Source organism: Bubalus kerabau, chromosome 8 (genome assembly GCF_029407905.1).
Source record: "Bubalus kerabau isolate K-KA32 ecotype Philippines breed swamp buffalo chromosome 8, PCC_UOA_SB_1v2, whole genome shotgun sequence".
Lineage (NCBI taxonomy): Eukaryota > Metazoa > Chordata > Mammalia > Artiodactyla > Bovidae > Bubalus > Bubalus kerabau.
Window position 1 is genome coordinate 60,461,693 of NC_073631.1, and position 26,216 is coordinate 60,487,908.

The following is a 26,216-nucleotide window of genomic DNA, read 5'->3' on the forward strand; positions in this document are numbered from 1 at the left end:
ATCGTTATTATCTTGGGAAAGAAAATTATTTCTCTGAGAATGATTTATAAAATGGGAGTGTTAGCACTGAAACCACAAGTATTTCATGAAAATTGAATTAATGTTAATATGTGTGTGTGTGAGAGAGAGAGAGACAGAGACAGAGGAACATAAATATGGAGACACAGCAGGAGAGTGAGCCTGTACATCATCCGTCAGTATGCATGATACACAGAAAGATGGTAAATGTTCATTTTCCCCACACCACTTCCCCTTTAGATCCAGAGTGGATTTATTATGACCGTAGCACATTTTTAGTCTGGTACATATTCACCATTCAGTAAGTGGTATTCCTTTCCAGTTTTTATCTTGCTACTCAAGGAACTATGAATGTATACCTGTTGAAATGCAATGATGTTATTAATGATATTTCCATTAGTTGCTATATATTATATCTCAAGCCTCACATTGTGATTTCAGGCCTGAGCCTGGTCTGAGATGCACATAATCCATTGTTTGAAAAACCTAACTTCCCTTATCCTGACACAGTTGCTTTTGATGTAACTGAATTTTTCAATGCAGCCTATTAAATCTCTATGAATGCATGCAGATAAGGATTTTGATAGAGAAAGAAATAGATGATTTTTGTTCTATGTTTAATCTTTTCTCTACTGAGTGAAGTGAGAGTTGCTAAGTCGTGTCCAACTCTGTGACACCATAGACTATACAGTCCATGGACTTCTCCAGGCCACAGTACTGGAGTGAGTAGCCTTTCCTTTCTCCAGGGGATTTTCCCAACCCAGGGATTGAACCCAGTTCTCCCGCATTGCAGGTGGATTCTTTTCTCTATTGAAGGGTTCTTACTTTTATACTCACTGCTTTGGGTTGGTTAGAATCACATAATCATATAAATTAATACATTTTATATATAAATATGTTTTCTAAACTCTAATAAAATAAGGAATTTAATATGAAAATCATATCAATATATGAATGTTGGTTTGTTTGGCAACTACCTAAGAAACAAGGATGGGAATTCCAGAAACCTTAAAAAGTTATTACTAGACATGATTTTTGTTTTTTTCTTAAACATGTGACTCCTCCCTGTAATCATTATTAAAGGGATGTTTACCAGAGATATCTGTCTTTAATCCCAGTTTTGATAGTGAACTTCAGTGTTATATAGTATTATATAGTATATAGTATATATATAGAATACTATATAGTATATAGTATTCTTCTGAAGAACTCTTTTGGTGTCTTTGAACATCAGTCAGTTCAGTCACTCAGTCATGTCTGACTCTTTGCGATCCCACAGACTGCAGCATGTCAGGCTTTCCTGTCCATTGCCAAGTCCTGGAACTTGCTCAAACACACATCCATCGAGTCGGTGATACCATTCAAACACCTCATCCTAAGTCATCCCCTTCTCTTGCCTTCAATCTTTCCCAGCATCAGGGTCTTTTCCAATGACTCAGTTCTTCACATTAGGTGGCCAAAGTATTGGAGTTTCAGCTTCAGCATCAGTCCTTCCAATGAATATTCAGGATTGATTTACTTTATGATGGACTGGTTGGATCTCCTTGCAGTCCAAGGGACTCTCAAGTCTTTTCCAATGCCACATTTCCAAAGCATCAATTGTTTGGTGCTCAGCTTACTTTATGGTCCAACTCTTACATCTATACATGACTACTAGAAAAACCATAATTTTGACTATATGGACCTTTGCTAAGTAATGTCTCTGCTTTTTAATTGCTGTCTAGGTTGGTCATAGCTTTTCTTCCAAGGATCAAACATCTTTTAATTTCATGGCTGCAGTCACCATCTGCAGTGATTTTTGAGCCCAAGAAAATAAAATCTGTCACTGTTTCTCTTGTTTCCCCATCTATTTGGTATGAAGTGATTGGATCAGTTCCCGCGATCTTCATTTTTTGACTGTTCAGTTTTAAGCCAGCCTTTCACTATCATTAAGAGGCTCATTAGTTCTTTGCTTTTTGCCGTAAGGGTGGTATCATCTGCATATCTGAGTTATTGGTATTTCTCCCGACAATCTTGATTCCAGCTTGTGCTTCATCTGGCCAGGCATTTCACATGATGTACTCTACATATAAGGTAAATAAGCCTGGTGACAGTATACAACCTTGACGTACTCCTTTTCCAATTTGGTCCAGTCTGTTGTTCCATGTCTGGTTCTAACCATTGCTTCTTGGTCTGCAGGTAAGGTAAGCTCTTTGATCATATTCCTGTAATAATGAGACCTCTGTTGGTTTAAGAACTATTTGTCTTTATCAACCTTGAATGTGTTACCACAGATGGCAGGGAGGTTATTTATTACTGTCTGATTCTCTCTATTCTAGGATTAGGAGGGTCAACTTATGTCCAAGGTTTACTCCATTATTTGTTCCAGAGGCTGGTAAACATTGTAAATGAATATGACAACTGAATGTTGAATCAACACCTTCAGACATTGAACCATATGTTTTAGTAAGAAGCTGGATTTTTCTTAAAATGGTCACAGAATTCCATTAGTTTCTTGAAGATATATCAGAATTAAAAAAATATACACACTAACCACTATGAAAACTTCAAATGCTGTAATAATTCATACTTCTGAAAGACTTGCTGAGGTCAGCCACAATTCATATTTTTATGCTTTGTTATTCTGGACCACATTACACTAATATTGAAGTTATATGTGATAAATTTGTCCTTAAGTCATTACTTACTTAAATACCTCACTTTACTTTTAAGAGAAAGCTATATCAATGTATCTGTGATATACCTAACCCCTTATTTGATATTGACCATATGGCTTGTTTTGAAGATAAGCTAAGCGTTCTCTGATGTATGTGTAACTGAACTAGAGTAAGTAAATTCATGTCTATATGGGTTTGTCTATTTTCAGTAAGAATAAAAAGGAAATGTGTCCTTTTCGTGTGTTCCAAATTTCATGTGTCTTCTCACTTGAGAATGCTGAATGCTTCCTAGTCAATTCAAGAGGACCTTTGCTATGGAATGTTTAGGCCAGATTTTGGTAATAATCTATATTTTAATAGACTATTCTTTAAAGTTTGTATTTTAATACTTATTGGAATTTAAAGTATTTTAATACTTTAATATTTTAATTGGAATTAAAATTTGTATTTTAATTTTGAGTACTTTAGTGGATATACGGACCATGGCAATAAAAATTAACTCAGATTTTTCCATTGTATTTCTGTGGATAAACAGTGTTTTATTTTTACCTTGCCTCAGAGAAATAATATAAATTAATTTGGTGGTCAGCCTTAATAATAGATAAAGTTTTCACTTTTCAAATTAACATAGAAAAGTGGTCACTATTGTATTGAAATTAGAGTCAGATTCTTTCTTTTTGCAGACTTCCATGATACTAATTATAGCATTTTGATTCTATGCTGTTTTTGATTTTGATTCATGGCTATTTCTTTCCAGTATAACACTGCCGTGCTCCTAAGCAACAGCCTAATTAGCAATTCATCTGTCCGGGTAAAATAATATAATGATTAGACTGCAAAACTAAGGGTGAAAATACTAACATTTAAAGAGAAAATCATTTTAGTCTTTCTGTTTAGATTTATTCCCAAATGACCATTTGGGGTGTTTGATATTCTAAATTGCCTGTGATAATCATATTTTTTGGGAAAAAAATTTTACTTATTTGTTAGAATTTGTTTTGGCAATTTACAGCGATACAGAAAGACAGAGAATGAATCAAAGAACATGTAGCCACAATATAATTACTATTAATAAATCCCCATCTCCTAGAAAGTCAGCATTGTGGTGAACCTAAAGATGTTCTTGATAGTTACATATACAATGAGAATTCTTTTCAGCTACTTGTGATAGCTGTGAGAACATTTTTTAAAGGGGATATATAATTTTAGTTGTTTTGTTTGCTTTATTGGTTACTCACGTATCACTTCTAAGTTTTCATGTAAAAGGCTCATCTATGAAAATGCTATTCATAGCTGTTGTAAGATTTTATAAGAGTGGATAGGGTAAGTTGGTCTTCCTCATAAAATACATAAACATTTTGGCAGTGGTAGATTTACCTTCTTGAATTTAACTTCCTCATATTTCTTGGGCAGTCAATGTATGTTGAGAACAAGGGAAATATAATAGTTATCTATGTTTCTGTTCTTTGAAATAATTTATGGTAAGTAGACAGGCATCTTGATGTTAACTAGTCTGAGGATGGTGTTAGGCTAGTGTGTATGTGTATTAGGAGCAGTAATAGAATTAAGTTCCTATATCAACATGTGATAAGTAAAACATTTTAGGCCAAATGAAAAAAATTGATTTTCTGAATATAACCATTCTGTGAAGGTGCGGATTGAAACTGGGTTTCCACTAGGTAACAGTTAACATGTATTTTTGAAAGCAGTGATATATTATCATAATGTAGTCCAGTCGAATAGAAGCCCCTTGATGGTGGTGAATTTGTCCTGTTCACTTCTATTTTTCCAGTGACCAATAGCCATATAATACATATATATTGAATATAAACAAAAGCAAATATATTTAAATGAATAAACTAAGGATTATAGTTTTGAAATTATGCTGTTATGTAATTTTGCTTAATTTTTTAATCTAATTAGAATAAAATTTAAGTACTGTGATAAGTATTAAAGGACTGATATATGTATCATAAATCTATTTCATTTCTTGCTAAGCAAAACAGTCACATATGACTGGTCATATGTCACACATTGTTACATGGCTTTGTTGACAGTTACACATTTTACACCACATTGTTTGTATGCAGTTTTGTATTCAACTAGGCATTCTTGTTTTCCAAAAATTGGAGTTTATTTTGTAGTGTAATTTATAATTTTTTTTTTCTAAAAAATGTTTTACTTTATGCCAAGTGAGGGGGCCATTTGGCATCCATAGAGATATAAACTTTGGAGTTTTATGTGTTATAGGCAAAGTTTTCACTTGTATTCATATGTTATCACCAAATTGTAAGTTACATGCATTGAGTACTCTGTGCAGTGCTTAGTTAATTGTATGTGAATTTTAGGAGGTAACATAGGGAGTATGAAATGTCATTCTGTTGTTGAAGCAAATGCCTTTTTTTCCCCCCCTCACTGGAAATTTAGATTAAAATTTGAGCAAGGAAGTAGGATCATGATTTGCTTTGAGCATCTGTATTTATTCACCTGTAACAGAAATACTTCATTTCTGTGCTCACTGTAAGGTATCTATTCAGAGTATGTATTTACTGTAATTTCTCTAAGAAAAATGTAGCTTGAAATGGATTCTCAGCTTCCCCATATGTTTGTTATAGTTCTTCATGCAGATAGACATATACAAGGCACCTAAGCAAGTTCTTGCTGACCTATACAGTACCTGCATCCTATCAGGTCATATTTCAGCTCCTATATTTTTGATAAATAGCCTGGCTCTTAAAAAGCTCTGTCCATGGTGCTGAAAACTCTTGTGATGTATGAGCATGTCTTGCTGATAAATTCTAATGTCAGCCTCTCTGTGATAGTGATTCATCAGGTTGTAAAATTTGTGTTTGGGAAACACACTGAATTAGCAAGTTTCATATTTTGTTTGTGGTAAAATTAACACAGTTTGTCCTTTTGTTTTAAAGAATTCATAACAATTACTTTCAAGCATTGCATTAACAGCTTGGATTTAATTAGATACTGTTAGTGCTATCACAAAAGCAAATGTCTAGTATTAACAAATACGTTGATATGATTTCAGTGCTAGAAATGTTTACAGGCCAGTGACATGTTGGTAAGAGGAAGGAAGCTTCTATAAGAACAATTAAGCAATTGATTATGAACAGTTAAAGTAGCAATTAACAAGGAAGCCTTGAAGAGATAAGAAATTTGCATGTAGAAAGTAAGGCTTATTCCTGTTGGTGATTTTTTTTTTAATAGTTTCAGGATGTTTTATTTTTACATAGATACATTTTGGGGGGTAGAACTATGGATTTTTGTTTGTAAATATGACTAGAGCCTTAAAAAATCTTGGTAGTTTTTTCCAGGTAAAATTCTTGTATTTTTTGTATAAGATTCTAAATTACAAATATTAGTATTTCAATGATTCTCGATTTTTTAACCTGCATTCCTTTAGGTGCCTTAAATATAGTCATAGAGAACTGCATTTTTTCTCTTTTATTCTAAATTAGTCTCAGAATCTTTTCATTAGTAGAACAGTCCTCTTAAATTTCTCTTTAACTCTGGAACTTCTTCTACTATCAATTCTGTATATCTTAAGATTAAATTTAAAATTTCAGTCTCAGAAAATTGTTGTCTCCTAAAATTCTGAAATCTATTGTTATCCTGGGATAAAGAACCATCCACTTTGATTATAACTATCTTTAAGTCCATACCAACTGGGTAAGTTGCTACACAATTATATAAACCTCCCTCTTTGGGGGTCATATAGAGTATATTGTTTTCTTGCTGTATTTGCAATATAGAAGAGTATTAGGTTATTTGCTTGTTATTGCAGTGTCATTAACTGTCATTAACTGTTTACAATCACAACAAGATTTGAAAATTACACATAGGTAAGTCCTACTGAGATTTGGTGATATTTTCTACAAAGCAAGCAGCCTAATATTGAGTAACTGCCAATTATTAAAATAAGACTTTTAGTTCCTTAAATATTGGGTTTATATTACATGAACCTAATAATTAAATCTACTCCAAAAGCTTCTTGTTAAGAAAATCTTTAAGTGAATACATAATTTCCTAGAGGATTTGTTTTTGTCAATAAGGGATTAAGTACAATATTATTATTGCTGTTCAATATTGATAAAGTGCCTTCCAAGATCCATTTTTGTGCATTATAAATATGTAGTTACACCCAGTAAAAGTGTCTTACTCTTAGCCTTCCAAATTTCATTATAGAAAAACACTTTTGGAAACACTGTCATTTAAATATCTGGTCAGATGGTATTTCCCAGAAATTATTCTTTATTTAGAAACAAAAACAAGACAAAAGCAACTGATTTTAATCCAAAATGTATTTTTCCTTATAAAAGAGGTCCACATACTCACTGTGTCTACTCTACAGAATTTGTCCATTTTATTACACCACGTGTCAATTCAAGTTTATCGGGTCACTGCAAAAACTCGTGGCTAATATGTGTAATACAACACAGGAGGAGGTATTGCTCAGTTCAACTATTCTTATATACTTAAAAAAAATACAGAAATGTTTTTGTCCACTTTAACTGTAGTCCAGACAGAAAAGTTACATGAAAGTTCTAGAAAATGGGTTTATTTTATTTGGTTGCCACAGTACCCTTTGAAGCCAGTTAATTAAAATGCTGAACTTGTACATATGTCCATAGGTCAGGAGCAGCACTGGTGAAGCTTAAACTTCTTTCTGCAAAGTAATATTTCTCTGCCTTTTTTTTTTTTTTTTTAAAGTATAACCACAGTCTTGAGTTTTTCCTTGAAGTAGATTTAGTTGGTTGTTTTTAGGACATGTTAGTTGGCACACCTATAACAGTTGCTTTTACTTCCAGTGCTGTACCTTTTTCTTTGTCTGTTTCCCAGAGGTTGATCAGAGGAGGATAAAGCTCACTGAATGCAAAAGTTGGTTTCTGTAAGTAATTCCTTACATAGTTATGTCCACCATCACAGTTGACTTCTTGAGAGAGGAAGCTGAAAAGACATATCACACCAATAATCCCCAGAGAGCCTCCAAGGCAAACCATAAATGTTGTGGTGTTATTCTTTTCATACTCTTTTTGATCAGGGTCCAAACCTTTTGTGGTGACATTTACACATTGTTTTCTGCTTTTTTGATAGATGGTGGGGATATCAATACAAATCTTATACTCAGTTGCTGGGTTCAGATGAGTAAGATTATACACCTTGACATCAGATGGTATTCGCGCACTTTGGACAGCATGGGAATTCTCAGCCTTGACAAAGGCTGTCCACTTAATACTGGATTTGAGAATTTTAGAACTTGCTTTCCAAGACACCAGAACGGAATTGGCCTGAACATCTTTTATTTTAATATTCAAGGACCCATTGTTATCCTGGGGAAGAGAGCCATCCACTTTGATCATAACAGACTTTAAGTCAGCACCCACCAGGTTAGTTGCTATGCAGGTATACAAACCCCCTTCTGCTGGGGTGATGCCACTTATGTCAAGTGTGCCTTCAGAATGGACATAGAACTTATTTGTTAGAGTATTAGGCAAGAGTTTCTTACCAGAAGGTGTTATCCAGTAGATTTCAGGCTGCGGCTCTGCAGTAGCTCTACAGTGTAAGGAAACATAACTCCCAGCTTCTAAATCCAGGTTGGAAGGAAAACTCTCAGGAGCTATAAGAGGGAGACAGATTTCCATCATTTCCCTAAAATGCACCTGCCGCACATTCTGGCCTTGGAATTCAGGTGGGTCCACACAAAACAGTGACTCTGGCTCCATAAATCGAATGTTGGTTTTGTTCATATTAATCCAACGGATGACACAGTCACACCTGATAGGATTGCTGTGTATGCTGATTTCCTTGAGGTTTGGCAGAGATTCAATTGTACCCTGGTACAGGGCACTAAGGGCATTGCTGTTAAGCATAAGTGATTCCAGCTTGGGCAGCCGGAAAAATGCATTTGGGTGAATGTAAGACAACCTGGGGTTGTTAGTCGCTTCTATTTTTCTTAAATCTGGTAAGTTATCCACAGCAAGACTGTCGATGGAAATCAGCTCAGGCATATTGTTTATTCCCAACTCTTTTAAGTGTAGCATATTGCTAAAATCTCCCCTCCGTATTCTGTTAATGGGATTTTTATTTAGATCCAAAAATTTGAGGTTTACTGCTTTTTGAAGAGCAACATTGGGCACTTTAATAAGCCTGTTGTCATAAAAAGAGATGCTTTCTAAGTTTTCAAGTCCAACCAAGGCGTTATCTGGTATTTCTGTGAGGTTTATACCAGCTATAACCAGGCTGCGAAGATTGATAAGAGGCTTAAAGTTCATATCTTTGATTCTGATGATTGGATTTTCCCCAATCATCAGAATCTCCAGATTGGGAAGGGCCTCAAACCACTTACTGTTGATCATCTGCAATCTGTTTGAATTGAGATGAAGTCGAAGAAGATTATGTAGGCCAATAAAGGCTCCTGGTGAAATTGTAGAAAGCAAGTTGTGATTAATATAGAGTTCTTGTAAGTTGCTTAGTCCAGACAGACATTTTTCAGGCAGCTCAGTAAGTTTGTTTTCTTCTAGGTATACAGAAAGAAGCTGAGGCATCTTTTTTACATTAATGTTGGTGACTGAAGATAAATTGTTTTGAGATAAGTCCAGGCCAGTAAGGTTTACTGGAAAGTCTATGGAGTATTCAATTTTTGCAATATTGTTAGTCTGTAGTAGCAGAATCTGTGTGTCAGCAGGCAGTCTGGCTGGGAAATTTGAAAGACCTAAATCATTACAATCCACGGTAGATGCCTCCATATAAATGGATCGAGGTGTAAACCAGGGCCGGATTTCACACGTACATAACTGTGGGCAATCTGCTTTTTTATCTACAGCTTGTACTAGGGTAGTGATAGCTAGGCCAAGTAGCACATGAATTTGGAGTGGCAGGTCCTTCATCTTAGCTTTCGTCTTCAGAAATTTAATGGGCCCTTAAGGATTCCACGGTCACTGCTAGTAAGATCAGTAAGAGCTGATTGATAAAAAAAATAGTTGCTTTTGTCAAATGACGAATGCCAGAGAACGGCAAAGATTTTCTTCATGGAAATAAGTGCCGGTGCCACAGTTGCATTGTCCAGAAATGCCATGCATTTTGGAGAAAAGGCTTCTGTCTCCTTTATGATAGGATATGGATGTAACTTTTGAAGATGGAGTATGTATAGATGGTCACAGGAAATTAGGCAATTCATTTATTTAGGAGTATAATATTCACATCCCGTGCTAGTTCAGTACTTGCAGGAATAGCAGCATGATGCTAACTATAATAAAATAGAAAAGAAAAAAGAAAGATAATTAGTCCAAAGGAAACAATACAATACCCATTAACTAATTATGATTCTTATATATAATAGTCTTACTTTACAGTTAATTCAATATGTTTTGATGACCTTATTCCCTGTTATGGCTGCCCTTAATAGTAATTGGCCCAGAAATTGGACAGGCTGAGAAACTGTATCTTTAGAAGACAAATTACATTAAACATAAAGAATTTTTCTCTGTTTTTCAAATCCTTGGTTGTTTTATTGCTTGTTATTACAAGCTATTATTTGTTGTTCTATTTGACAATTATGGTGGGGAGGGGTGAAAACCTTTCAGTGATGACTTTTTAATTTTCTCTTAGAGAGGCAAAATTAAAAGGTTATAAATAAATGATAAATAAATAATGCTGTTCAGTTAAAAATCAAATAAGTTAGTCTGTGATTCCTCAGGTTTCCAGGAGATGACATTTAGAAACAAAATTATAAAATCATGTAGAAATTGTGGTATTTAGCTGAATTTTCCATTTTCATTCATACTTCTTTCCAAAGTCTCCTTTGTATAAAGTGACTTGAATTTTGTAGTCTTTGGAAAAGATTGTCTAACTTGCTGTAGATGCACTTGTATATTGTCATGCTTAGCTGAAATTCAGATTAATGTTAGACTGTTTTATTATCCCCTGAAAATAACTTACATTCCATTAGTTACAACAATGAAAAAGGAACTTTATCACATCAGTAAAACAGACACTTAGCTATACCTTCTTTTAAACGGTTACTGATGTCTTTGTTGTAATAATAAGCAACTGCAAAGCCAAGTTGCAATTTTGATATGTGCTATATTATAAAATACCCCACAACTTTCAGATATTCACTCCACCTGTTATTACTGCTGGTGAGTTCTCCCTTCAAATGTACAGGACAGCTGGAGCACGGCTGCCCTGTTCATTCTGAGACTTGTGCCTACCAGGAGTAACTCTGCTGAATAATCAGTCTGTGAATACTGTTCTTTCATCTCTGCCCAGTGTTGACATTCATAATGGCATTGCTGACTCTAACATGGGTGTTTCAATGACAGAGATAAATATATTTGGAGATATAGCTTCCACAGGGAGATAAAACTTTTTTATTTAATTCAAAAAATTCCTTGGTTTTAAAACTTGTGAAAAATTTACAGTTCTAAGTCACATCTTTCCTCCTCTTATCCACTAAGACATCTGATAAAACTAGATCATGAAGTTCAGATAACTACTAAGTTATCCTGAATTATCCTTTTTTAAAAAAATTATTTCACCTAATGATCAGAATTCCTTTTTTTTTTTTTAATAAAATACCCTTCAGATATTATTACTCTTACTCTTTTTGAAGTAGGCTGTAAGCCCCTTGAAAAAATTTAATGCAACTGCTTCTTCCCTGAAGATGCCTTATAAATCCTTAGACATCCATGATCTGGGGTCCCTCCTCTTTTTCTCTGTGTTTCTTGTCATCTTCTGCTATTCTCCTGCATGCAGCCTTCTCTCTGCCTATAGAACTGTAGATGCCACAATTTCTCTCTGCCTGGATTGCCTGTTTCTTTGTTTTAAGTTAATTCTTGCTGTTTTGTCAATCTTCAGTTCAAGCATCACCTCTCTAGGAAGCCTTCCATATAACTCCTCCCCCCAAGTTGTACTTAGCTTCCTGCTAGTACAGGGTGGTTCCAGGGCCCCAGCACACATCTCTGTTAGAATTTTTAGTTGATTTTCTCCCTCATCAGACACTCACTTCCTTTCATGCCTGAGATCTGCCTGATTTTGCAACCCCAGCTCCTGGACATGATTAGAACACAGTAGATGCTCAAGAAAGGTTTTCAGTGAACTGATAAATGAATTACATTAATAAATATATATATTCATCTTTCTATATACAATTTAAGCAGCTTGGTTTAATTTCCTAATTTCAAATCTAGCCGGTTTAATGCACATAAATCTATTATACAGAGTATGTGTTACCTTTATAGCTAAAATTCAGGGTTTAAATTTTAATGTAATACAAAAGAGCTAGATTTTAAAGAAAAGTCATCTAATATTATATTTTAGTTTATTCCTTAATTTTTTCAGTCAAAATTTAATGAACACCTATTATGTGCCACTTTGGGTTAATAGTTGGAGCATAAAAGGATGACTTAGATATGATTTCTTCCCTTCATAAGTTTTCAGTCTTTCAAGGGTGACACAAGTAAATAGGGAGAGGTACCAGGATAGAATTTGAAATAGAAAGCTATTGCATCTCTATTTTCAAAATGAAGAAAAAGCCTAGGTACAAAATATAAAAAATATTTCAGTGTGTTGCCACAAATGTTAATAACTCAGTTGCAAACTGAGCAATCATAATTTTGGCCAATTAATCAGTTAGATCCAGTTTCTCTAGCAAAGAGAAACCTATATTCTCCTTTATGTTAACTAGAGGATTAGAAATGTTCAGGGTAAAACATTCTTTTGGGGGGGATCTTAACCTAATGCCATTTTTTGTTTTTAAAATTTTTGTGTTTTCTTAAATTTATATTTACCTTTAATTAGAAACTCTTTTCTGACCTCATTTCATCATTTTGGCCTAGTCATATGCCCAGAACAACCAAATCTGAACTACATTTATTCTGTAAGCTTTTGAAAATAAGGAGAGTTCCAAAAGTAGTGAACACATTTGAGTTTTATTTTTCCAGGTCTGTAGGAAGAAATTGTCAGTATGGGAAGTACCACAGAGGATATGTAAATTGTGCCTTTATTGTAATATTGATTGTTTTCTCATGTCTTTGGAAATGATGATGATACTTTCACTAATGGATTATTTGGCATGGATTGTTTGCAGGATAGTAAGGCAGTAATAACATCTTACATATTGGTGCTTTGCAGTTTTCAAAGACCTTTGATATCCATTGTTTATTTTTATGTTAATAATGACCTTGAAACAGATTGCAGAGGGATTTTAACAGCTGTTTTTGTTTCTGTTTTTTTTTTTTTTGACAAGGGTATTGACAATCTATCTGCGTGGAATCACACAGCTAATAATTGATGAGGAGGAATTAGAACCCAGGCTTTATCTTTGGGCCTGCAGCTCTTTCTAGTAAGGCACGTGGCCTATACATGGAAACATGTGATGAAATCATATTGGCAAAGGTAGTGCAGTGATGTATGTTTTAGGATGGGCTGCATTACCTTTGTCTTCAGCTTTTCAAGTTTAGAATATTAATATTATCAATCTACGAATAGTGAGCAGGGTGTGATCCACACTAACCAGACTCACAAGAGACAAGACCCAAATCCCAGCACATTACAGTGAGAAATATGACTATCAAGAGTACAAATGTTAATATCTGAATCTGCCAGTCGATGCTTTTGCTTCATTTTAAAAATATACTTGGCAGTACAAATTATGAACCTGCAGTTTGTTTGTGAATATAGAGTCGGAGCAGGGAATTTAGGTGAGATTTCTTATTATTGTCATCCGAAATGATAGTCTGAGATGCTTGCTTTAGTAAAGAGCATATATCATCACAGGAAACTGAACCTCCTGAGCCTCATGGCCTTTAGCATGGCCTCAGCTCCCAAAAGCTTATTGTGGGAAACTTTTTCCAGATTTATTCTTGGTCGCTTCTCATCTGTGTCATGATAATTATTTGTTTACACTTCTTTTTCCCTTTACTTGCCATAAAATTATTAGACAAAAGATTATTGCTAGACATTAGATTATTAGGCTATTTCCTTACTAGATATAAGATTATTAGGTTGTTACTTTCTAAATCATGAGGTCATTATTATTATTGTTAGAAACTGTGTTCAGCTTCCTTTTGATTTGATTATATTAGTGTATTTGATTGATTGATTAGTACCTAGGCCAGTATATAGGTCATTAAACAAATGTTTGCTACATGATAATTCACAATTATCTTTGTATAACTTGTGTTAGATGATAGCATATGGACTAGTGATTAAAATGACTTTTTGTCCTTAAGTAACTTAAAACACCAAAAACAGTGGTTAAAATCCCTTTGTAATCTATTTCAAGGTCATCACCTGAAATAATGCAGCAGACCCCAGTTCGATTCCTGGGTCGGGAAGATCCACTGAAGAAGGGATAGGCTACCCACTCCAGCATACTTAGGCTTCCCTTATGGCTCAAGCTGGTAGAGAAGCTTCCCGCGATGCAGGAGATCTGGGTTCGATCCCTGGGTTGGGAAGATCCCCTGGAGAAGGAAAAGGCTACCAACTCCAGTATTCTGGCCTGGAGAATTCTATGGACTCTGTAGTCCATGGGGTTGCAAAGAGTTGAACATGACAGAGTGGCTTTCACTTTCAACTTAACAATTAGCAACATAGAAAAAAAAAAAATAAAGAGGAAAACATATGCCCCCAGATTTTTATAGAATTTTTTTTCTTATTGTTTGACAGTTAGAAAGTAGAAATATCACAGTTATACTGCAAAGTTTCCATTGGGAAAACAGAAAATGGTTCACTTTACTAGCACCAATTCAAAAACATAGCTGGTCTTTAGGTACACCTTAGCTTTATCAGTGAGAAAATGGTGTTTGTTGGTGGCAATTTTGAGACTTGGGCTAGATAGCAATTATATTGGTGATGTTTATTTTAGAAGGAGAGTTTGTCATTTGTTCTTTATATGCATTGGTGTAAAAATTTTTTGTTTTAACTAACAAACTAGTTATGTCATTAAAAAATAAATGGACCAGCATCCCATCTTCACTTTTTGAGAATTTTAATGTATGTGCCCTAAATCCTTTTACTTTTATCCTTCTTCTCCCTCATCTTTCCCTCCTCTGTTTTTCCTTTTTGAATACATTGGAGTAAAAAGAGAAACTCTCTGAAAATTTTTTTCAAACTTAGAAAACTTGTATTATACAATTATTGATATACTTACTTAATTTCCTATACTCCATCAATTTGCTTGGATTTTATTTTTTTCTCCTAAGGAATGGGAAAAGTATACTTGAAAATATCAGTATTTCAAGTTAGGTTTAAAGATTTTAGGACTGTTGCTTGGGAAGATGATCTGGAACCTTGTATTGAGACTGGGATATAATAAGCCTTCAAATGAATATTTTATGATGGATGAATGTATGAATGGATGGATGTTTATAAGTACATAACATATAGATAAAACATTGTCCTTCTCTTCTTCAAAATAAAGTAAGTCATATGCAATAAAACTTAATAATTGTAGATACATCTTCATTAAATGATTTCCTGTTATTAGTGTACACATCATATATATGGTCATACTTAGGAGCTAAGAACCGGTTGATACTTAACTATTGCTAATTTCAGTTGCTTTTTCATTTAAAGCTTCTTTTGTAAGGTCATGTTTATACTTCCTTTTAGTTTTAAAGGCAACAGAATCTTCCATATATTAAAGCAAAGGTAAGCTGTAATTGAATATTATACAATTTCAGAAGACATTGTTAGTGGAATGTCACCAGGAATGAAAACTGACATCTAAATGAAATGTATTATATCAAGGCTCTTTTAAATGACTTGAATGAATGACTCATACAAGTCTAAAGGCAAACCCTATTAGAGTTTACCATCTATCTACTTCTTCATTTATTCTTCCATTCAGTCTTTCAGTAAGTATTTGCTGAGAGCCTACTGCATCAGTCAATGTGCTTTCATTTCTAGTCATTACATTTCATAAGATTTTTAACAATTGAAAGATTAAAAGTGACTTTTCTTTGACAAAGTGTAATTGGCAGTGTATGTAAGGCCTTTTTGGGGGTTGGCAAATTCAGAAGACTTTTAATTTTTTAATTTAAAAGGCATTTTAAGATGTAATTTTTCTCATAGTATCTTTATTTTTTTTCTGTTGGCTTCCCCATGTCATTTTTGCCTGATATTCGGGAGAATAGCATTGAAACATGTATATTATCATATGTGAAATGGATCTCCAGTTCAGGTTCGATGCATGATACAGAGTGCTCAGGGCTGGTGCACTGGGATGACCCAGAGGAATGGGATGGGGAGGGAGGTGGGAGGGGGCTTCAGGATGGGGAACACATGTACACCTGTGGTGGATTCATGTCAATGTATGGCAAAACCACTACGATATTGTAAAGTAATTAGCCTCCAATTGAAATTAATTTTTTTAAAAATCCAAAAAAAAGTGTTTTATATGTTTTAAATTAAATAATGTGTGCAAATTAGACTCTGACCAGCAGTGTAAAAGCTCCCAGTTTTGGCCATTAAAAGAAAGCAATGTTAAGAATTCTCATATCTTAAGGATATTTTTTAATATTTGTGGACACTCATAACTTTAGATTTCTTCAAAATAAAAATAGAAATAGTTTCTAGCTATAATTATATATGGAATTTTTAAGACCAAAAACTATTTTTTCCTTCGTAAAAAGATCTTAATTCTTTAGCTTCTTCTGTTTTTCTACGTTTCTGAAACATTGACCAGACACCTCCTTATCGGCAGACACTGTTGTAGCCACTGCAAAGTCAACAATAGATAAGATAAATTGTCTGTTCACCAAGTTCTCAGTTATTGAAGGAGAAAAGAGCAGAGGCTGCTGCACTGTAGAGCTGACTTGTAACAGCAGTATGTGCACTGCTCTGCAGATGCACAAAGGAGGAGGAATTCCTAGGTCTCTCTACCCAGCACGAGTAACTTGGGTCTTCTGTATTCTTTTATAATGCTTATAAAAACTCAACTGAAGTAGTGGGGAAACACGTGGGTAAGGAGATTTAATATCCAGTATCTTTCAGGTGAATTTTTACAATCCTAAAGCTTAAGAACAAAGTGTGGCTTCTTCCCCGTACCTCATTATGTGTATTATAAAGACTGCAGAGTCTGAAGAAGTGAAACATTTGGATGCTTAAGTTCAAAAATTGTTAAAGATAGGAGGTTGCTATGGCTACATCAAAGCCCAGCTTTTCCTTTTCTTCTATAGCAAATTGCTAGCTAAGTTCATTTGTGTAAAGAACTTAAATTCTATTCTCCCATTATCTGACTTTACATTCCTTTGTTGTAAGACTCAGTCTTTCTTCAATTCTAATTGAAGGTTCTGTATCCCAAAGGTATTGTTGGACTACACCAAATGCATCCCTATAAAAGTTTATTATTTTTTTTCCTTGAGAAATATTTCTTTTTCAGTTTTTCAGAACATAATTGTTCTATGTCAACATTCAGGGAGTGGATAATGGTGACTATTTAGAGTAGTTTAATGAATGCCAACTTAAAATATTTAGATGTTAATAAAAAAATTTATAAATGCGAAGAAAATTTGCTTTGCATTATGAAATATGGATCAAGTTTACTAGGTGATTGCGTGATTGAGGACAGGGCATCTTACTTTCCTATGCCCCAAGTTATTGATCATTAGAATTTAGAAATTGGTTGTATGATCATTAAGGTTTTTTTCATATTCTAAGCTTATATGATACTACTCTGAACATGAAATATATTTTTTAAAATATCTAAAAAATAGCTGTGGGTAAATAGTTTTAACGTTTGTATTTAATTGATCACTTGTTTATAGTCAGTGCTGTAGTTCTATGTCTTAAACACATTAGGATCACTGAATTTTGGTCATTATGGTTTTTTTTTAATGCTATCAGATTGATTACCTGCCATTATTTCTATTTCATTTTATATTTATATCTAGTCAGTAAATGAAGAAGAGAGTTACTTTAGTCATCATATTGAGGTACACTAACCACTGGGTAAGTAAATTGCCTGAATTAGGTCCCTTGATGGAATAAATGAAGCAAAAATGAGTTGCTAGTAACTATTAATATTGGTATACGAACAATATATGCCTTATGATGATTTTTTTTGCTAATCTGAAGGATATGGATTTTTAATAATATCAAAGTTTCAGCCACCTCAGTAAACTTAGCATCATATTAAATTAGTGTATTTGTGATGTCATACTAATTTTTAGCTAGAAATGGGCATAGAGATCTATTGATTCTCAACCTCATCTCAGTTATGAAACCCTTTGTTCAAATAACATCTAACCTAGACTCACAGTAGGTCAAACATAGGAAAGAAGATCTATTCTGATTAACATGCCAGGTGGATGGTGGAGGAAAGTCAGATTTGTGGAAATATTTAAATGCTACCCAGTCTGGTTTTACATCTGATCCAGAAGAGGCTGCAAAGACCATGGTTTTCTGAACCATCTATCACATCCTGTCTTAGAAATGAGGTAATGAAGGTCCTCAGAGGTGAAATGACGCAGGCAAAGTGGTTCATTCTAGAAGGGTGTTGAAAATCTGCAGAGACCTTAGTGGCTCAAGTGGTAAAGAATCCGCTTGCAATGCGGGAGATGTGGGTTCAATCCCTGGGTTGGAAAGATCCCCTGGAGGAGGAAATGGCAACCCACTCCAGTTTTCTTGCCTGAGAAATCCCATGGACAGGGGAGCCTGGTGGGCTACAGTCCATGGGGTCCACAAGGTCACAGAAGTCATGACTTAGCAACTAAGCAGTAACAACTATGTTCTTAGACATGACTGAGTGACTAACACTTTAACTTAGGCATTCTATCTAATGCAAATTCCCCCACTGCCATCTCAGTCTAGGGACCTACCACAGTGAGGTAGGTCCTACTTCCTTGGCCTTGAAGTGAAGTGAAAGTCACTCAGTCGTGTTCGACTCTTTGCGACCCCATGGACTATACAGTCCATGGAATTCTCCAGGCCAGAATACTGGAGTGGGTAGCCTTTCCCTTCTCCAGGGGATCTTCCCAACCCAGGGATTGAACCCAGGTCTCCCACATTGCAGGTGGATTCTTTACCAACTGAGTCACAAGGGAAGCCCTTGGCCTTGACTGACTCTTAATTGGCCTTTGTCCTTTCAAGGTGGGAAGAATACCTAAGTGTGTTATGATAGCACTGAGTCTCCAAGGTAATTAGGAGCTGCATAAGGGATGGGGCAAGGAAGAAGGATGTGCTCTGGAGAAGAGTGGGTGTGGTAGGAGCAGTTGGTAACAACACATCAGTGGCAAACCTGTCCCATGTAGTGCTGGTCTTATGCCTTATGCAAATTGCCACAGGTATTCCTCATGTCATATCTTTTTGTAGACTCCGATATCATTCTTCATTTCCACATTAAGGCCAAAGTGGTTACATGACTCTTTGGAAAAGAAGTTTATTCCCCCTCAGATTCAAGTCCCTTTATCTTGCCTCTAATCCACTGCTAAATTAATTAAACACAGAGGCCATTAACTGATAGGACTCTTAATTTTGCAGTGGCCTTTGTAAGCAAACCCAAATCTAAGCCTGTAAATGCCTCAAGGTTACAAAATCAAACTGCTAAGGACAGCAAGGCAAATAGCTAAGCAGAATTTAAGCTATAGCCAATCACCCCTTTCTTTGCTTCTACATTTTCTCTCTTAAAGCCTCTCTCTGAGTTCCTGCCAATGGGGCCTCCTAAGCACTTCCAGTTTGACTCTACTCTATTCAAATTGATTTTTGCTCAAATAAAGTCTTAAAATCTCAATATTCCTCAGTTAATCTTATACTACCACTGAGCCCTCATCCATGGAATTCTCCAGGCAAGAATACTGGAGGGGTTAGCCGTTCCCTTCTCCAAGGGATGGATCTTCATGACCCAGAGATCAAACCTGGGTCTCCTATATTGCAGGCAGATTCCTTATCATCGGAGCCACCAGGGAAGACCAATGAACTCTTCTTCGTCCCAAATGTTTACTAATAGAGCACCACTCATCTTAGTAACTATTCAGAAATTTATTTCCTACAACTGGATGAGCACACTGACTTTTGTTGTTGTTTATTTCTCCTTCTTTGATAGAAAAGTTTTACTCAGATGAAATATACAAGGCAGTTGAGTGGTACAGAAGGGGAACTAGAATAAGCAAAACTTATTTTCTAAGCCTCGTTTTGCTGTGTGGTTCAGATAAATCATATTACTCTCTGAGTCTTAGTTTCCCACAAAATGTGGATTTTGGACAACATTTTCATTATTATTTCCAAATTGATAATGTTCTGGAATATCCCATAAAGGTTTCTTATAGAGTCACTGTTATAAAGAAGTTCCCTTTTTAGAGCACAATTTTTTTTGTTATTGTATAGGACTTATGCACTAAAATGCATATATGAATCCCATATATTTAATTTATACTATCTTTGAGGATGATTTCCTTAGATTCTTATATTTTGAGAATCTCAAATCATCTATTTTCACACTGGCTAAAATTCTCTTTTGAATTATGATAGGAATAGCTGTAGCTAAAAAGTAGGAAAAAAAAAAAAGAGATTTGATATCATTTTGTGTCCTTGTCATATCCTGGACCTTCTGTTTGAACAGAGAATATTAGTGCAACTCTTAAAGCAAGTCATGTACTATTTTCATACCTCATGAAACTAGGCTCAGCTGACTCCCTTAGATTTAAATGTAATCCTTGCAATGAATTTCTTTTAGAGAAACCAGGAACAACTTAAATAGTACAAGTCTTTTTTTTTCCCCCTAAATCTTAAAATATGCTTTGGGCAGATTTTGAGAGAGTCTTTGGACTTTTTTTCTTGTGTCTTCTGCTGTTTTCAGAATTTGGGGATTGTGCTATGTGGGGAAATCCATAGGGATAAAGTAAAAAAAGGATCAAGATATTTTCTTTAAAAAATAATTCCAAACATGGCACCCCCAAACAGCAGATCTGTGGAAGCTTGTTATAGCATAGCCAGAATCAGGAAGGATAATTCATAGTGCATAAATTCCTTATTTGTAATATTCTTTTAGAGAGTGGGGAATGCCATCTGAGTCTCAGGAGGGTTTCATATTGGTGTAGTGATTTCTGTATACTTATAAATAATAGCTTGTTGTGATACTGTCATTTCTCATCTTGAAAAGGATTCTGATTTGTATTTATTTTTAATTATAGTTTTTGCTCAACTGAGCACTTCATTAATAGCATTATATGTGAGGTTGATTTTTGTATGTAATTAGCAAAACAAACAATATTTCTAAGCCAGAACTTGTTCTGTTTGTTTATGCTTCTATTTCTTCTATGAGAATAACTCCATGTTCAGTTCAGTCACTCAGTCATGTCCGACTCTTTGTGACCCCATGAACTGCAGCACACCAGGCCTCCCTGTCCAAAACCAACTCCCAGAGTTCACTCAAACTCACGTCCATGGAGTCGGTGATGCCATCCAGCCATCTCATCCTCTGTCGTCCCCTTCTACTTCTTCCCCCAGTCGCTCCCAGCATCAGAGTCTTTTCCAATGAGTCAACTCTTTCGCATGAGGTGGCCAAAGTACTAGAGTTTCAGCTTTAGCATCATTCCTTCCAAAGAACTACCGGGACTGATCTCCTTCAGAATGGACTGGTTGGATCTCCTTGCAGTCCAAGGGACTCTCAAGAGTCTTCCCCAACACCACAGTTCAAAAGCATCAATTCTTCAGTGCTCAGCTTTCTTCACAGTCCAACTCTCACATCCATACTTGACTACTGGAAAAAACCATAGCCTTGACTAGACGAACCTTTGTTGGCAAAGTAATGTCTCTGCTTTTGAATATGCTATCTAGGTTGGTCATAACTTTCCTTCCAAGGAGTAAGTGTCTTTTAATTTCATGGCTGCAATCACCATCTGTAGTGATTTTGGAGCCCAAAAAAGATGTTCTTTTCCAAAAAGATGTCCTTTTCATTATAGGAGACTGGAATGCAAAAGTAGGAAGTCAAGAAACACCTGGAGTAACAGGCAAATTTGGCCTTGGGATGAAGCAGGGCAAAGCTAATAGAGTTTTGTCAAGAGAACGCACTGGTCATAGCAAACACCCTCTTCCAACAACACAAGAGAAGACTCTACACATGGATATCACCAGATGGTCAACACTGAAATCAGATTGATTATATTCTTTACAGCCAAAGATGGAGAAGCTCTATAAGGGAGCCAAAACAAGACTGGGAGCTGCCTGTGGCTCAGATCATGGACTCCTTATTGCCAAATTCAGACTTAAATTGAAGAAAGTAGGGAAAACCAATAGACCATTCAGATCAGATCAGATCAGTCACTCAGACTCTTTGCGACCCCATGAATCGCAGCACGCCAGGTCTCCCTGTCCATCACCAACTCCTGGAGTTCATTCAGACTCACGTCCATTGAGTTAGTGATGCCATCCAGCCATCTCATCCTCTGTCGTCCCCTTCTCCTCCTGCCCCCAATCCCTCCCAGCATCAGAGTCTTTTCCAATGAGTCAACTCTTCGCATGAGGTGGCCAAAGTACTGGAGTTTCAGCTTTAGCATCATTCCTTCCAAAGAAATCCCAGGGCTGATCTCCTTCAGAATGGACTGGTTGGATCTCCTTGCAGTCCAAGGGACTCTCAAGAGTCTTCTCCAATACCACAGTTCAAAAGCATCAATTCTTCGGTGCTCAGCTTTCTTCACAGTCCAACTCTCACATCCGTACATGACCACAGGAAAAACCATAGCCTTGACTAGACGAACCTTTGTTGGCAAAGTAAAGTCTCTGCTTTTGAATATGCTGTCTAGGTTGGTCATAACTTTCCTTCCAAGGAGTAAGCGTCTTTTAATTTCATGGCTGCAGTCACCATCTGCAGTGATTTTGGAGCCCCAAAAAATAAAGTCTGACACTGTTTCCACTGTTTCCCCATCTATTTCCCATGAAGTGATGGGACCGAATGCCATGATCTTCGTTTTCTGAATGTTGAGCTTTAAGCCAACATTTTCACTCTCCACTTTTACCTTCATTCAGGTATGACCTAAATCAAATCCCTTATGATTATACAGTGAAAGTGAGAAATAGATTTAAGGGACTAGATCTGATAGATAGAGTGCCTGATGAACTATGGAATGAGGTTCGTGACATTGTACAGGAGACAGGGATCAAGACCATCCCCATGGAAAAGAAATGCAAAAAAGCAAAATGGCTGTCTGGGGAGGCCTTACAAATAGCTGTGAAAAGAAGAGAAGTGATAAGCAAAGAAGAAAAGGAAAGATATAAACATCTGAATGCAGAGTTCCAAAGAATAGCAAGAAGAGATAAGAAAGCCTTCCTCAGCGATCAATGCAAAGAAATAGAGGAAAACAACAGAATGGGAAAGACTAGAGATCTCTTCAAGAAAATTAGAGATACCAAGGAAACATTTCATGCAAAGATGGGCTCAATAAAGGATAGAAATGGTAGGGACCTAACAGAAGCAGAAGATATTAAGAAGAGGTGGCAAGAATACACAGAAGAACTGTATAAAAAAGAGCTTCACGACCAAGATAATCATGATGGTGTGATCACTCACCTAGAGCCAGACATCCTGGAATGTGAAGTCAAGTGGGCCTTAGAAAGCATCACTCCATGTATTAGGAAACTCTATAACATAACAGTACTTCATTCAGTACTGTGTAATTACCAAAGGAATTTGATTGCCTAATTGGCTTCTTTAACTTCCTTTTTATCATTCCCTTGTTAATTTAGCATTTGTATAGTCTCAAGTGTAGGTGTCTGTGAGGAAAAGTGCTCATTTATACATTATCCTTAACATTCAACTCATCTTAGATTGAAGTATTAATATAAGCATCTTATTTTCCAAATATCGAAAACTAAATAATGGAAATTTTGCTTCAGGTTATAATTAAACTATAGATCTCTCTTTGGGTGATTAATAGTAGTTTAGCAGCAGAGTATTATGAAAGCAAGAAGATTTCCCAAATTGGGAGAAGACTTCACAACCTTTAGTGACTTGATTTCTATAATGAGAAGGTCCTCCATGCTCTACAATTAAATAATTTTTGTAATAATTTAAATAAGGTCAAAACTGTTTGACTATATTTCCTGAAAAAACATTACTAACAGGTACTGACAAAATTAAATGAAGATTTCATGATATTTTCAGGTTTGTATGAGGTTTATCCACATATTTACTTGTGTGTCAAACTATGGCATATAGATAGGGTGGGAATTTTTCTAGAATCAGAGGTAGTCCATAAAGGGATTCTTAGGACCTGAACAATTCATAGGAAATTTGGGGTTTGTTTGTTTGTTTTTTTTTTTTACTTTTATGTCAGGAACAACTTATATATGTGTAAACAATAATTGTTCTCTTTACAAAATGTGTGTGTATAGGCACATGTGTGAGATCCTTTAGTTCAGAAAATTCCCAATGTGACTGACAAAACTTATGTACTAAGGTTTCCCATTTTGGTCCAATTTTTATTCTTATCAGTAGATGTTTTGGGTGATTGATTTAGTTAGGCATCAATATATATTTGAAAATTTTCACATGGGTGGAGAGGACAGGTTGCCTAAATAAGCTTTCCTTTTTCCTTTGATGCTTTTGTTTTCTGAAAGCTTGTTCTTATTGTCCAGTTCCAGTTTATTTGAGAAGCTAGGGTGTGGGATGATTTGTAAATGATGCCATCCTTTTGTCTTCTGAGGCATTGCCAGCTACATTTAGAGACAGCCTCTCCAGCAAACTCCTCTGAGTGTATGACATGAGAAATACCTAGGTGGTGCATTGCAGTACAATGGTTTGGAAAAGGTTTCTTGTAGACCTACTTTCAGTTTCTCTCCATTTCAGATAAAAATATTTGGGATAATTTCCCAGGCAATTCAAACAATTTTTAAATATTTTCTTCTTCATTAAAGCCAGTCATATACCCTAAACTAAGTCTTCGAAGTTTCCATTAGTGATTCATCTGAGGACCGTCCACCTCCCTGGTGTAGTTAAAAGAAATAGAATGATTCCAGCTTGAGTTGATTCTATGGATCAGGTGCATGCATGCTGCCTGGTGCTTTCTGATCACAAGCACTGCTCTCCCTAGGGTCTTATACATGGGAGGTCATGATAGGCATATATACCACCACCCCCACACAAAAAAATGTGTTATATATTGATTGCCACAAGTACAAGTAAATGCTTTCATACTGATCTCAGGAGGGTGTTTGAAGCAGAGACATGCCATAAAAGGATGACAGGTAAAAGATTTTCATCATGTTTGTGTTCTTTCATTAGCTTACTCTGGCAGAACAGAAAGTCATTGGTTTGTGAAGAAGATAAGGAAGGCTCTGAACAAGAGTCCAATGAGGTACTGTAGACGGAGACTGAAGAATATTTCAGTGGCAAGATTATTACAGAAAACTTAAAATTAAATTTCAGAAAAGGCTGTTCCTCTGACGAGAACTCAGAGTGCAGGGTCTCTGAGTAGTTCAGCTTCTGTTTTGCATATAATTATAAAAAAAAAGTTTTCATTGCTATTAAACAAAACAGCATGAATATCAGTGTTTTGTGTTTTTGCTTTGAATTGTGAAAATAAAACAAGTTTTGAAAGGAACTGACACAAAATGGGCTCCTGTGGTCAAACAATTTCTTCAAATGCAGTGAACAAGGGGTTGAATCACAGCACCACATTTCAGGTGCCATGAGTTGGTGCTTGTCTGCCACTGAGGTTAGTGATGAATGATGCTCTGTTACTGCATCTGGGGGAGCCAGTAATACAGATAGGGTCTGTATTATTAGTTCCTTATAATGAACGTGGAATTGCTTGTCCATTTTCATTTGAAAAGTGTGTCTGATCTCCTTCATGCTCTCTGATTGTCCCCTCATACTCTTGTCAGACTGCTTAAGACAGCAGTGCTCTCTCTGAGCCCGGGGACTACAAGAAAGATGTTAAAATAGAACAATAATACAAAGTCAATTGAAAGCTTGAGAAACTTTTCTGAATTATGCTTTCAAGTTTCAAAAGTATCCATCTAAACAAGGAACAGGGGTAGTTTTCATGCCTGTGTGCATCTTCGTGCATCTTTCAGTAAGAAGAAGCTTGTTACTGACAGGTCATGGGCTTCTTCTCTAACACTTGTGTTGACAGATGATCACTGTGAGATGATCTGGTGGTACCTTGAGAAAATCTTAAGGGGCAGACAAGGCTAGTTCTCAATCCACCCAAGGTCAATGAGGCTTTATTATCTACCTCATGTGTGGAAATAAAAAGTGCAGTATGCACCTTAAAGCTTTGAATTTTCTTCCTGTCACTTAACTTATAGCCACTGATCTTTCCAGAGCCTCCCAATCGCACTTTATTTGGAATTAATTTTGTGGGACTACCTTCAGTAAACAATCTTGCAAAATCTGGTTGCCTAAAACCTCCTTGAATTCATTTAAAATTATTATTGACAAAGAAGACACAATTTGATTCATATTCTACCTGCTCATAATAGACTTTATGATGAATTCTACTTGAATAGCTCAGATCGTAAAGCATCTGCCTGCAATGTGGGAGACCTGGGTTGGATCCCTGTGTTGGGAAGATCGCCTGGAGAAGG

The 26,216-nt window shown here is 35.7% G+C and overlaps 2 protein-coding genes across 19 annotated transcripts in view; one reads left to right on the top strand and one right to left on the bottom strand.

The window, feature by feature from the left end:
- Nucleotides 1–26,216, top strand: part of IMMP2L (inner mitochondrial membrane peptidase subunit 2) — a 984,232-nt gene that overhangs the window by 459,894 nt on the left and 498,122 nt on the right. The window contains exon 6 of one of the 18 annotated variants that reach the window (XR_008717871.1): nucleotides 24,910–24,982. The exons of the other annotated variants lie outside the window; for them this stretch is intronic. The gene's annotated coding sequence lies outside the window, so the exon portion shown is untranslated. The remainder of the gene's footprint in view (nucleotides 1–24,909; nucleotides 24,983–26,216) is intronic. 18 annotated transcript variants of the gene reach the window in all.
- Nucleotides 6,976–26,216, bottom strand: part of LRRN3 (leucine rich repeat neuronal 3) — a 41,984-nt gene continuing 22,743 nt past the window's right edge. Inside the window, exon 2 of the mRNA XM_055590352.1 lies at nucleotides 6,976–9,936. Coding sequence (XP_055446327.1) covers nucleotides 7,451–9,577 — 2,127 coding nt within the window. The 5' untranslated portion in view covers nucleotides 9,578–9,936 and the 3' untranslated portion in view covers nucleotides 6,976–7,450. The remainder of the gene's footprint in view (nucleotides 9,937–26,216) is intronic.